Source organism: Haemorhous mexicanus, chromosome 3 (genome assembly GCF_027477595.1).
Source record: "Haemorhous mexicanus isolate bHaeMex1 chromosome 3, bHaeMex1.pri, whole genome shotgun sequence".
In the NCBI taxonomy this organism is placed as follows: Eukaryota; Metazoa; Chordata; class Aves; order Passeriformes; family Fringillidae; genus Haemorhous; species Haemorhous mexicanus.
In genome coordinates this window covers 87164706-87179484 of record NC_082343.1, presented here as the reverse complement: position 1 = coordinate 87179484, position 14779 = coordinate 87164706, and the positions used below count along the sequence as shown (strand labels likewise).

Below are 14779 nucleotides of genomic sequence, written 5' to 3'. Positions count from 1 at the left end.
GTGCAAATGCGTTTCACTCTGGCGGCACAAAAGGCCTCCTCGACATAGCATTGTAAATTTGGATATATATATATAATTTAAAATATAAATATTACTTCGGTGCCTAAATAATTATAAAGGGTACAAAAGTTAATCATACTCCTTGCGGCATCTATGCTAAAACTATATTTCATTCCAAATTTATCTTTTCCACTATCTTGTTGACTCCAACTTTTGCTGCCAGTCCCCCTAAATAAGCCCTTTGTCTCTAGTACCACCCTTTCCTTTATTATCTTCTGTTTGCAGTTATTACTTTCAGCTATAGTAACCTTTTTTCCCATAGCATCACAGAGAATCCAGAGAGATGCAACCTGGGATCCCAAGGGAACAAGACTGCTTGTAAACCTGTGGTGAGAGATGGCAAGAAATTTCCCTTGCAGCAGGATAATCAAGGGGCAATATTAGGAAGCTGGGACCTGATGCTCTCAGGTGTGAGAAAACTGGCAAGAAAGGGCGTGTTAAATTTGTCTAATTATGTTTCACAACAAGACAAAAAGAAAACTCACAGGCTGTAGAGTTTATCTCTAGAAATCTAAGTATCTGAGATTTTTTCATAAATTGAAACTTTAAATTTTATCACTATAATTATACTTCACAGGTCTTTCAGTCCTCCTTGGATGGTAAGACATCTCTAAGGGAAAAGTAGATCTTTCACTGGTTTTTCTATTGCTTAACAGCTTCTGATGTCTATAGCATATCTCTATATATATCTAATCTATATTTCACATTATCTTAGTGTGAAAGCTCTTCCCAATTACCTCCTTTAAAATTACAGTACTTGTAGAAATTAATCACATTGTTAGTCTGTATGAATAGATTTCTTCCTGAGTGTCCCCAAAATAGAGGCTAATTATGTGGCTAATGCACTTCTTTTACATATTTATCTTAGATTCATATCCAAGTTAGGTAATGTAAAAAATTGACTAGGAACATAAATGCAAGATTAAATCACCAGTCTCCTACTCCAAAGTGTTGCAGTTCATAAAAAATATTTTTAAAATCCAAATTATTTCAATACACCATGACTGTATGTATGCTTTAAACAAAGCTTTATTTTGGGAAGCTTAAAAACTTAATCTAAGTGCAAATCTATAAAAGTTTATGTATTTGTTTATGAATCATAAACTTACACTCATAATGAATTTGCTTTATATTAAAATTTAGATAAGGAAAAATATTTTCTACTTTGACTGGGACCTTTTAAATCTAAACTCAATTTTGGAATACCATTTTACTTGTATCCTACTCATATTTAAAAGATGAAGTTTATTTCAGGCATGTCACCGTCACTTTCAAATAGCCAGGAATTTCAGTCCAGCTGAGCTTAGTGTAGATCTTAACATGGATAGGTTTCAATTCTCAAGTTATGTTTTGAAAATAGAAGATCTGGGTTACTACAGCATTCATTCTGGTGTGCAGTAAACTGAAATGTGGCACACACTAAACTTTATTCACCTCAGCTGTATTGCTCTCTAAAAGCTGGAATTTTTCTCAGCTTGCACTAAAATATGATCTACAGACACAGCTATGTTATCGGCATATATTGTCTGTTGTACAAAAAAACCCCACTCCTTAAAAAACATGGTGTACCAGCTAAGTATAAGCTATACCAATGAAATTACTCTGCTGCCAGGATAAGCAGCACTTAATTTTGATTCCTCAGTATGGCTGTATTAGTAAACTCTTCACAATGGAGATCAGCTCCACAGAAGTTCATGGAGGTGCCAGAATATCCTGCTTCTCTAGAGTGTCAGCATTTGCTGCATAACGCATATGTAAAAGAAAAAACAGCTCCCGTGGCTCCCATGAAGACCAAATTGACTACACAGCAGTGTGATATTACAGCTTCAAAGATGGACCAACCTAACCATCCCAGTGGGATGCTGCATTAATGCAGTCTTTCTGGCCTCTCACAGCACATCTCCTGCAAGCAATACTGTTTTCCTTTCCAAAAAATTAATTTCTCCCAGTAGCTTCTGCAGTTCAAAATCTGCAGTATTTTAGGTATGTGCCAGTGGCTTAAGATTAAAAATCATTGGTTGTGAAATATAAAAGAAAAAAAGACCCTCTCTGGATTGCATGTAGCTTTATTTATCATTCATTCAAAAATCATCTAAGCATAGCTGGCTCAGAACTCTCTGGATGCTATTTGAGAAGCTACAGCCACCAGTGTAAAAGGGGCCCCTCAGTGTGTGGCAGAGTGCCTGGTGTCTAGTCCAGGTGCTAGTCCAGGACTGTAAGGTTCTGACAGTACCAGTCAAACACCTCTGCCTGTGCTTTGAAAGCACAAGGTTAGAAACAGTTAAGTCATTAAGGGCTTGGTGATTGATCCATCTCTGTATCTTAACTTCTGAGCCTACAAGAAAGATGAAGAGATTTGCATGGGCATGTAGTACCAGGACAAGAAGGAATGGTTTCAAACTGAAAGACAGTAGGTTTAGATTAGATACTAGGAATAAGTTTTTCACTTTGAGGGTGGTGAGAAACTGGAACAAAATGCCCAGAGAAGCTGTTTAACAGCTTTCCTGGAAATGTTCAAGGCCATGTTGGATGAGGCTTTGAGAAACCTGATCTAGTGGAAGGCGGCTTCCCTGCCCATGGCAGTAGGATTGGAACTACACAATCTTTAGGGCCTTCCAACCCAAACCATACTATGATTCTATGACTCAGTTTCACCCTGTACATCACTGTGACACTGTATGAGACACCAGTCAAAAAAAGGAACTTCCAAACCCATATCTGTTCCCATAAATAAATACATAGATGAGCAATGCCAACCTTAAGAAACTGGAGTTTAAATGCAAACACCTGATTACATTTGCATAGTTGTGAAAATTTATTAGTTACAGTGTAACGAAGATCAACTTTTTTGGTACAGGCAGAAGTAAAAACATACTTTATATAGAAAAAAAATCACAGCTTTAAAAACTGACTTACATAGTTTAAAATGAGTAAATTTGGTTGTATTTCAAGGCATTGGACTTTAATACTTAATTTTATGCCAAACCATCACACAGTGCAAGAAATATTCTGCAACAAATTCCATACAGCAGTCTTCAGAGTATTTAGTCTCACAAAAGCTCATAGTGGCAAAAAAAATATTCTGAATACTTTTCCATTTAAACAGAAAACATTGCTGAAGTTACATTTTTCTTTCTTCACATATTCTCGATTACAAAAATATCAAATTGCAAATTTGACAGTGTATTCTACAAATAAATGCGTCATAAGCAACAGGAATTGCAACTTTGGCACAGCTACTTTACAAAGTGTATTATAAAAATAAATTATATGGCAAATATCAAACAAAATCAAGCACGTGCCTTAGACTTTGCAATTAAGAGTGAAATTCAGCTGGCAGAAAGACTGCTGCTCTCTCTCTGATTAGATACTTTTAAAATACCAACAAGGCCATTGATTTTAAAAGCTCTACCAAGAAGAAAAAAAAAATATATATATAAAACCTAATGGAAGCACTAATACTTCCACAAATAATCAGTAGCACAAGTGACCCTGGTGTTGATGGCAGAGAGCTTCTACAGTGATCCATCCACAGGCATGGAGGGTAGTGCACACAGAGAGCTCTAGCGGGCGGTAACTCATCTAGAGTTCACGCGTAACTGGTGAATGATGACACTCTCTAAAAGAAAAGAGAGCAAAACATTCGGGTTTATGAAACTACAAACGCATTGCAGCTTACTTTAAAGAAGAACAATTACAGTGGCAGTGCAAGGCATTTTTCTAAAAAATTGTCACAAACTTACTCTCGCATCACTTCTTGATAAAACTGTCCTGGCTAATGCTACAAAGGGAAACTAAAGAGGGCCTTGGCTTTCACTTCATTGTCAAGACCATCATTTGGTTGTCCATAGGGAAAAAGGAGTAATACAGCTGAATGGATTAAAGCAGAGGGACACCAAAGTTCCAGTTCCACATCCAAACTAGGTAGAGAAAGACTTGGAGTTGGGTGTCTAGTATATTGTCTAAGCAACTTCATCATAAATCTGGTGGGCAATTCATAAATAGGGATGAGGAAGAGGTATGGGGTCCTTTCTCATTTTTTTAAATTTAAACTTGGTTTATAAACCCATGCCGTGTTTATTCAGCAAGTCTTCTTGAATTTTGCTCCTGACTTTAATGGGAAAAAATTTCAGCCATGGCATGCAAAACTATGTGTTGGCATTTCTTTAAAAGGCCACATTTAATTTTGCCCTGTGTGTAGTATCAGAGGTCCCTGACCCTGATTAATCTTCTGAAGTACTAATGGCCTGGTCTTCTGTTCTTCTACCTATATATACAGCTCTTACAGACAACTTTTTTAATATAAGAATTTAACTGTCAATTAACATTTTTCTCTGAAAAGGTGTATTTTGTGCCTTTCAAATAATGTAACTCTACCAATACTAATTAAAGCATACAGTTATACATTTTCCGAAATATTAATCTTAATTGAAATTGCTTTTGTTATCTTCCTTTCTTAATAGTATGAAGATTTTTCAAAATTTACAGGACCCAAGAAATGACACTAATGATATAATTTTTGCCTTTTTTATTAATATATATCCATAAATTTTATATAAATATATATCTAAATTTTGCTTTTTTGTTGGTTTCTGCCTGTATCTGCTTCCTAACTAATATTTGCAAGGTGTTTCATGAAGTTACATTCTAAGAAGAAAGAAAAATGAAAATATTTTCCATGTACTCTTACTGCGAAAACTTTGCCACTAGATGGCAGATCCCAGTGCTGCTTTTCATACATGGTGAAGAGCAGGGCTGAGGCAACGTCCAATAAAATATGTTAAGGCAAATGAAATAATAGAATTTCCCGAACTGAAAGTATTTATTTTCCATAAAATTTATCAATAACAAAATCATTTCAACAAGAAATATTCCAACAAGTTCCACCATATTTGAGCAGTGTATGTGAAAGAACCCCAAACTATTGCATGATTTTACCTTACTGTTCTAACCATGCTGTTCTAACTTGAAGTTCTTGTGGAATGATGTTAAAAGCTACATTTACAAATTATTTTCTTAATATTAAAAATATTATTTTTAAAAGAAAAATTATCTCTTTAATATTCATGGTGCACATTTAATAAGGACACAAAATTCTTTAAAAAATGGGCAGCAGAAAAATATCAAACTCCTTGTTAAGACTCAGTCACTGAATGAACAGCAAAACTACAGTCGGTGTCTGAATCAGACACCTTTCTCCTACAGACTCAAAGAGTAATTGTGCAGAAAAAAGTAGGAGAAAAAATAATTTTTTAAAAAATCAAATAATTTCCATTGATATTTATCTTTCATTTTTCACATGCATAGAGAACACACACTCTAAATTTGTCTCAGTTGTTTCTATTTGAAATCCTTACATATTGCTTTGTATGTATAAATATATATGTTATGTACACACACACACACACACACACATATACACACATACACATGTAGTTACTAAAAGAGGTGTCTGAACAGTTACTAAGCTAAAATTAGAGTAGGGCTGATTTTGTCAGAGTTCTTTTGGGCCATCCTCTAGGAATATGATTATATTTGAAAGATATGATTAAATAAATTTTTCTAGGGTTCTAGATGGGAATATTTCAAGGAGCTAAGTATTCACTTAAACAAAACAATCTATTTTAATGACTGAAAAAGAAAATTAAGTTAATGTAAAACAGCTAATTCTGCTTTCAGTCCTACTGATGTAAAGCAGAACTACTCAAGCAAACACATCAGGATACAAGTTCATATAATGAAGCACATCAAGTGACATTTTAACATATAAAGTTTAATTTCTCCTTACAATATATACAAGTATCACCAGATAATACAAAAATGAATGTAGCACAGACAATGCACACCCAAGCAACAAAAGAGAATCATACATCAGTATTTCTGTTTTTAAAATCCCAAGGAGAGGGTTTTTTGTTTAGGGAATCATTTACACCTGAGTGTTTCATACCCGAGAGCTGATAGCTCTGCACCTGACAGTAGTTAACCCTGGTTACATTTTAAGGAAAAAAAGCCAAGGTAAGAGCAATGTGTAGGGAGTAAGGTTCAAAGTGAATATCTATAATGAGAAATATTGCATATAATTTTGCCCAAGTGAGCTCAAGCAAAATAAGGAGAAAGAGGATAACTCACACTGACACAGGGGAGAAAACCATTCCCCTAAATGAAAGCAGGTTCAAAAGATGAGCTCACAAAAATTCCTGCCAGCAAACTATGTGTTTCAAAGCAACTCAATGAAATTGGCCACTGATGTGTGATGGGAACATATAATCGGTGTGAAAATTGTCCTGACTGTTGCAGCTTATGCCAAGTACCTGAAACCCAGCCAGACAGTAGCTTACTCTATTTCAGACCTACCTCTTCCATATCTGATCAGAGTTACTGAATATTCATGTAAATATTGAACATATTTTAGAATCTGCATGGCATATTTCAAGCAGTGACACATGACTTGGCATCCTTTTGGCATGGATCAACTTATTAATGTGGCTTTAGAGATTACTCCCATGGTGGTAATTACTATGTGCTATAAGTGGTTTTAGGTTTAAATACAGTGACGTGTTCTCCATGGGCACATACACAGTCACAAAGTGTTTGGTTTTTGAAAAATCACACTAACGGGTGTCACAAAAGGGAAAAACGTGAGCAAAGTAAATAAAAATCTCTATTTTTCTTCTACCATTTGCTTAGGATGTTTACTATTCTGAGAGAAATCCCTCTAGGCATTACAAATGAAGCTCTGTGCTTCTTTTTCAGTCACACTTACTCAAATGGATTGATCTACTAATGACTACATTAGCAATACCCCTATGTAGCAGTAAGTCTGGTGATGGGATCCAACTCAGGGAACACAGTAGAAAACTTGCTAGGAACTAAACTTAAAATCAGAGAGATCATCTGAAGAACTGAGGGTGCACCTTCTCAGTCCATGTGTGCTGCTAATGAATGGGCTGGCATTTTCCCTGCTCTTCCCCCTCTCCTCCTTACTGCTAAGCCATGTATTACTACAGCTGGGCTTGAGTTATCACAACTGCTTATATGGCCATGTCATCAGCCAATACAGGGCTTCTCTCCAGCTGACATTGAATATGACTAAAAGTACAAAGATTACTCAGTCATCTTAGTTCCTGACAAAGCATTGTAACTATCATTATGATTCTGAATGCATTATTTTGCTACTGAAATTGTTCCACGTGATTACAAAAAACCCAAAAAAAATGACAGAAAAAAGTTAAGAGAGAGAAAGCATAAGGATGAGTGATTCCAAATGATCATTTAGGAAGGCTTAGTTTATTACACATTATAATCCAGAAGTGTAGAATACAGGAAAGCCCTGTAAATAAAGCCCTAATATTATCCTTTGGATTGATGTGTCAGAGATTGATTCTTTGGTGCCTAGTAAAATCTGAGGTCTGAACAAAGCTTGTCCTTGTGGCATTTATGACATCACTCTTGTGTTCATTCTTTGATGCTGTATGAAGGTGAGCTCATGCCCTGCTCTTCCACACAGTGACACACTGCTAAGGTCTTGCTCCTCTTCTCTGCCGTACTTTTCATTAAACTGGAAAAACTTCTTATTCTGGAGATCCCTATTGCTCTGTCAGGTTTGCATGAAATTGGTTGGTTGTTCAGTGTTATTCATTAGGGAAGGAGAGATGGAAGGATGGATGAACACAGACACTTCATCTTAAAAGCCTCCTTTTCAACAGGGCCAGGCTTAAAGGCAGCCTTTGGAACAGGGAGACAGATCTGGGGGGGGCTCCCTCCTAGTTCAATATCCTGACCCCTTAACCACTCCCTTGTTTCTGCTCAGTGAATTCTGAAGCATTTCATGCAGAACGGCACAGCCTTTCCAGGAGGGAATGAGAATGCCACCTTCTTCCTCCTCAGCTATCAGTGCCACTAGTGAACCTGACTGCAGCTGATGTGGGTTTGAGTCTCCTCAGATACTGTCTCCTACCTTTGAAAAAAGGTTTCAATCAAAAGCTTTTGAAAATAAGCAGCACTACCCCTGCGTTTGTGTGGTATTTGATCTACTAGAAGGCATTCATGATCCTACAGTCATTTTAAAACACCAACTGGTTTCCTGTGCCCTCCTTCTTTCTTTTTCTGGCCTGTGAGCCTGGCACTAAGTTATGTTAAAGCCAGCCTTTAAGCTTTTTTGCCAGATTCCTTTTAATTCAGATCGGTTTCCCAGTTAAATTCAAACACTTGTGCTGGCTCAAAGCGCAACCACATAGTCAGTGAGTACTTTCTTGGCTGAAGGTGACAAAGACAGGACTACAGCTTTTCAGTCCCGTGTGGAGTTATATCCTGACTTTAAGTGACCATGAAATCCTAGCTTGACTTAAAAGCCTCGGAGGAAATACAAGAATACCTGCATTTTGGATCTCAGTGAGGTATAGCAGCTGCAGTGCTACATTTAAGTCATAACAGAAACACTGACTAGATAAGGTCTGTGGAAGAACATCAGGGATATCTTCAGGATGCCTCCTGGGCTTAGGCATTGTTTTTAGATTTGGTTGTTTAAATTGCCTTTTGGAGCTGACCTACTGAATGGAGTATCTTACTGTAGCATAACTGTCTTCAGATTCAGAGGAAATTTCAGTGTAAATACAAAAAATTAGGCTTGAACTTTCAAGACTTCTGAACTATAGGCTTTCTTTTCATTTCATTTCATATAGTTCATTTCTGAACTATAGGCATTCTTTTCATCTTCTACCTTCAGGAAACAAGAACATTAGGTCAATTAAAACAGATGTCAAAAGTTTTGAGTTTAACAAAATACCTGGTTTTAGCTAACACTTTAGCCAGCTGCCCAATTCCAACTCTTTAGAATTCTGCTGCAGAGCAAAAGTCCATTTTTGTTGTGCAGCCCCTGGGGAAAAATAACAGGATCCTAAATCTGACCTATCTGGAATTTCTGAAGTCTGTCTCATCAAATCCTACTGACTCTACAGGAGCAACTCTCTTTGCAGCCTGTGCCTGCAATTCTGGCTCTAGCTGTGCCAGTTTGTGTGCCCTAGATTTCAGGTACTGTGAGGCTGGCTTGTTTCTTCAGGTGAATTAGTTTCTTAGACCTCAAACAAAACCAAAATTTTCAACCACAGGCACACACAGAACACTGAATATGGCAACAGTTAACTAAGGAACTAAGTTTCTTTGACACAAGGAAGGCTTAAGGCAGCTGTATCAAGCTACATTAGCTTGGGGATCATGTTTGCATTATTTGACTGTTTTGACCTTACAACTTCTTCAGTAACAGTATTTAGAGTGAATATCCAGAAAAAAAACATTTTTTCCTTTAAATATCTGTTAAAAAGTCTGTGTTACAAAAAGAACAGTAAGATCTCAGCAACGATTTATTGACATACTGAGGCTTTTAAGCGATAAGAATTCCTTGAGAGGATCTGATGTATATCTGACATATTAACTCACATTGCTTGCTAATTCCAGTTTCCAAGTTTTATCTGAAGTACTGGGAATAGGAGTTATGAAAAAATGCTACTAATACTTATCTGATTTTTGGATGTCATAGGAACTAGAACCTTAAAATTAACAGGCATTTTAGGTGCTACACATGTAAAAAACAAAACCTCCTTTTTTTAATGTGGCAAAGAAAAAATGTCCTTCATGTGAATAATAAAATGCCAGCTTTACAATGGGATAATTGTCATATCTGGATGTGAAACTGGAGAGCAATGCAAAGCAGATGGAAAACTAAACATTGCTTGGATTGAATAATATTTTGTTGACCTTCGGTGACAGAGTTCTTCCATCAAATATCTTCTCCTAGACCAAATTTCATATTTCATCCACCAGTGCATTTTCCTTTCTGTGAATTTTATTTATAATTTATTGGTGGTATTCCCACCTTGCTTTCTGTTTTAACCACTGGGCCCTTCACAGCTTGCTGAGGTGGTTGAAGCATTATACAACTATAAACCCATCATTTATTGGTGTGCTCAGCTTCATTTCTTTTGGTTGTGACTTTCTTCTGTGAAAATTGATTCCTTAATGGAAATGTGCTTTAATAACTCTACTGTTATTAAATAAACAATCAAAACAATCATCAGCATCCACACTATTTCCATGCTGGAAAAATTCCTTAAAACATGCTTAAAAAATGCAAACATACAGATGAGGAAATCACAAAGAGGGAAGGAAAAATGATGAATCATCACGATATTGTAAGGCAGTCTTCATTTTATGGCAAAATATTTTAAACAACTGAAAACTGAGGGTAATTTCCTTACCAAACCTTCTCTCTTTCATTGTCTGTACCTGAGCTGTGCCTTTAGATAGCAATTCCTGCCACCAGCAGGCTGTGCTGACTTACCCTCTAAAACATAAGGATGCTTGGCAAGTAAAGTTTAAATGTAAGACCCAACCAGGAAAACTGAAAACCTAGTAAGATCAATGGAATGAGTTGCTTCATAGCCATTAGTGGTCTCTGGAGCAGGCACAAATGAATTGTATTGATTTTTGCCAGATAGTGTTTCTCAAGCTTTTGCTGAAGACTAAACACCTTCTGGCTCACAAGCCTTCATCTGAGCCCTGAGCTAGCAGTATTCCAGTGTGTGTAAGTCAGGGACCTGGTTCTAAGTGTTGTCTACAAGTGTTGACTCTCTCTGGAATAATTAAATTGCTTCCAGACATTGTGCAACATCCCTATGCACCTGAATTTAGTAGCTATCTTGAGAAAGCAGCTCACCACTGAGAAATGGTGATTTTCATGGGAGGCTCCTAGAGAGGAGGCCACATGTCTTCCCCTCCCACACACGAGGTACTGGCTTTCATTAAAACAGGACCTCAAGTGCGCATGGCAAGTCTTCTGGCATTGCTTCCCTAGGCCATGTGGCATTTCAATAGTGTGATCAAGGCAGGGAGGAAAGTAGAGCATGCAGCAGCAAAAGGAGAAAGTGATCCGTTAAGATGGAAAATAATCTACTAAAAGTGACCAAACCTCCTTTGATCTACTAAAAAGTGACCAAGTCTATCATTAAGAATTCCTGATATAGATTAATAACCTGTTTCAGTTACCCATTCTCACTTCCTAGACTGAAAACCCTCCTGGCATAAAATTGCCTTTTTAACAGCTTGGGTTTTTTTTAACTTGAGTAAGAAAACAAAAGGATTTTGTTATTTAAGTAGTCAGTGCACACACTTATTAGTTTGTTGTTAAGTGATAGCTGCAGGACTTTGTTAGTACAGGCAAACGTACAGCTACACAGACAGGGGAGCTGACTTCCATGGCAGCAGTAAAACCTGCAGAACGTACCCCCTGAGCCACCGCCATCAGCCCTGACCCCCGCCCAGGGAGGCAGAGCTGCTGGCTGAAGATTTCTTCAGTTCTATTTTCATAGACTGAGTCTCAGCACGAGGCTCGAATTTTGTCACATTTCCTGCTCCTGGGGCTGCCACTACTGCCTTTCCTGCTTTCATACCTTTTGACACAGGAATGCGGGTGGGTGTAGGTCTCGGGGATGACCCATCCTGTCCTGTCTGCAAAACAAAGGGACAGAGAAAAACGCAGTGAATTAAGGACTTTTTCTCATACATGCTCATCTTTTACTTTGCTTTGGTTCTTCATTTACCTCTCAAACAACAATATCCCAAATCATACCTATTAGGAAAGTAATATTCACACTTGGAATCTGGCCATGGCACATACTGCTAGAGAAGGCACAGATGTGATCAAACGAGTTTCCCAGAGGTGAGGTGCAGTGTTTTGAATCAAAATGTCACAAGGATAGGAATTTGTGCAAATCTCCCAGTCTACAGCATGATAAAGTGCAAGATGGCCTTAGAGGTTGCTACAACATTGGCTTGGCTGTCAAGACAAGTAAAGACAGTAAAATATTAACATCCTGTATAGACACTAGCACAGGTCTTCAGAACAGCACAGTCAGGTGAGGCTAATGATGAACCCAGGGTAACTGCCAAATTTTAGTAACTGGGGCATGATGACTCAACATTGGAAATAAAAGTGAATTTTACTTCCCAAAGTATGCTGAGCTCATGGCTGGGGCCACTTATTTCTGCACTGGGAAGAGCAGGGGGTTTGGAGAAAAAGAGACAGAGAAAAGATCTGGATTTCCTTTTTCCTGTGGCTGTGGCAGGAGGGATGTGGGAAAGGGCTCTCCCAGTCCAAGCACAAATTCACAGCTTGAGAAACTGGTGAAGGTGAAGCTGCTAACCCAGATTTCCAAGGATACCTCAAGGCAGTGTGGACATGGCCATTTTACTATCTCTGCCAGTCTTCTGCCCTGGACAACAGCCTAGCAAGCACACTTATCCTCAAGTAAAAAAAGGAACCGCCTAAGTGGTTGGCTCGGAGCTGGCAGACCCAACACAGCTCCTGTGTCCTTCTGGAGCCCCAGCTGGAGACCAGGTCAGAGCTATCCCATAGCTTTGGCCAGATAATGATGTGTGTACTCTTCAAGGTCCAATCTGGAGCTACCCCATATGAACCACGACTTAAAGAAAATACTTTTAAACTTGACAATTCTGGAAGGAAAATGGGCTTTATCTCCTGCAGCGTGCAATACAGACACAAATGATAATGCTGACAACTTCAGTGTCTTAGCTAAATTTCATATGTGACTGACGTTTCTGTTCAGATCATGGATAAAGACTTTGATCTCACAAAAGAGAACAGTTCTCCTAAAATCCTGTAATCCTAGCTAGACCCACCTGCTAAATGACTAAACTCTGTAATTTATGACATTTAAGCAAAGTAAAAACTGTTGAAACAGACTGGATTGGGGGCCTATGTCAGCTGCAACATGCATTTATACATTTACTTTAAAATGCTCTACAAATGTTTTTCAGCCAGTGGCATCAGAGCTTTCTGTCTGCATCCTGAGCATGCAAAGGAAAACCATTCCTTAATCTTCTAAGAACAGTTCAAAACCCCATGTGTACACTCGAAAAAAAAATCACAATTGGAAAACTTGAATGCTGTCTGCCTGACAGGAAGGAAGCCATTTTCAATAACTAAAAGCAACATTTACAATAGCAGTCTAAAGGCTAATATGGAACTCACATGTAGATGTCAAAACAAGTTAGGCCCATACAATTCTGTAGGGCAAAACATGCAAATGCATTCCATCAGCCTTGGAAAATATGTCAACATCCCAGGGAACTCAAATGACAAACATCTTGTACTCCCTGAAAGAGTCCCACAGTGAGTAAACATGAGGCAATCAAATGGAGTAGTTGGAATCTCAGGCATTTCTTCAGCTTTATTCACATGTAAATTATTAACTAAGGATTTGGGCGCTTTCAAGTTACTCATTTCAAGCCTAAATCACTCAAAAGCACTTTGAAAAGAACTCTAACTTGCTTTAAATTTCTTAGTTGCCTTCATTCCAGCATACTAACGTGTTGATTGCATGGAAGCTAATGCCTGCTTCCCAGGCAGCTGCAAAAGCATTTTGTGTTTGCCAAGTGTGATGGCACAAAGGTGCCTGCCCAGCCGGCTGTCCCCTTGGGCGCGGGAAGGGGCAGCAAGCAGAGACACATCCAGCCCTCGTCTGCAGCATCTGTGGCACAGAACCCACACCACTGCCTGTCTCTCCATCATTTCTTCCAAGAACTCAAAGCCATTCCTTCCAGCTGTTTGTCTGTCGGCTGCTGTCTTCCAGTTGGTCCAGGAATGTGGCTCCAACCAGAAACTAACCCTTACAAAGCTGGAATGGAGTGCCTGAGATGCGACCCTGTGGGACACTGGGTGATGCAAGCTGGATCTGAGCTGGCAAGACAAAACATGGTGCTGGAACAGTGAGGTTACACAAGACATTACTGAGACTGAGATGAGCACCATAGCAGCTGCTATGGTGCAGTCATAATCATCTCTCACTGCAGATACAGGTGTATTAACCTGTGTTGGGCAGTCCCATTAAAGGAAAAAAGCAAACTGAACATACAGAGCACATACCACATGTTTGAGTAGTTTGTAACAGATCCTGCTTGGTGCATTTTATTGACACACAAAGAGAATGCTTTCATGCACACACTGGCTTCTGGAATATTTTAAGTAAAAAAGTGCTTTTTCAGCATTTGTTCTCAATTTGATCAGGCCCCAGCTTGCCCTGGACAGAAGTGGCTCAGTTCAGGGACCAACAGACACCTTGTGCAATCTGAAATGCCCAACTCAAACAATGTACATGGGGCTGGTAGACAAGACAGATGACCCAAGGAGACCTAAAATTTCTGATAAAGCAGCTGGAAGGTAGGTAGACTACTTGACAGCACTGAAAATGGCACTAAAATAAAGTATGTTTAGGTAACCTTATCCTGAAAGGCTGGGACTTGAGATCTAGTAAATACAGTCAGCAGAGCCAGTGGGCAATTCAGCTCACACAGAAGCTAGCCCTGTCTCAGCTGGATCACTCCCCAGTCACCACAAAGCCAGCACACAGGCTTCAGTACTGCCAAGGGGACTGATGACTACACTGACTCAGCTGCCCACACTGTGGCATCTCCTGCCATCTGAGGTGTCCCACCAGCTGCCACTGCAGAAAGGTACGGGTCAGTAATCCCTCCCAGCTTCACACAGGTACACAGCTGCCAGCACTTCTCAGTTGCTACAGGCACAAAGCCAGCACCACAACAGCTCTGCACAGGCAGGTGAGCTGCTCCCTGCTCCTCCAGGAGCTCCAGCAGCAGCTTAGAGCAGACATGGGACACCTATACAGAGCTACATTTAGATGCCAAT

The 14779-nt window shown here is 38.9% G+C and overlaps 1 protein-coding gene across 3 annotated transcripts in view; it reads right to left on the bottom strand.

The window, feature by feature from the left end:
• Window positions 1-2851: 2851 nt before the first annotated feature.
• Window positions 2852-14779, bottom strand: part of FILIP1 (filamin A interacting protein 1) — a 102574-nt gene continuing 90646 nt past the window's right edge. For 2 of the 3 annotated variants that reach the window (XM_059842596.1, XM_059842597.1), the window contains 2 exons: window positions 11339-11562; window positions 2852-3679 (listed from right to left, as the gene is read on the bottom strand). In XM_059842596.1, the coding sequence (XP_059698579.1) occupies window positions 11356-11562 (207 nt within the window). In that variant the 3' untranslated portion in view covers window positions 2852-3679; window positions 11339-11355. The remainder of the gene's footprint in view (window positions 3680-11338; window positions 11563-14779) is intronic. The other variant, XM_059842598.1, reaches the window with a different exon arrangement.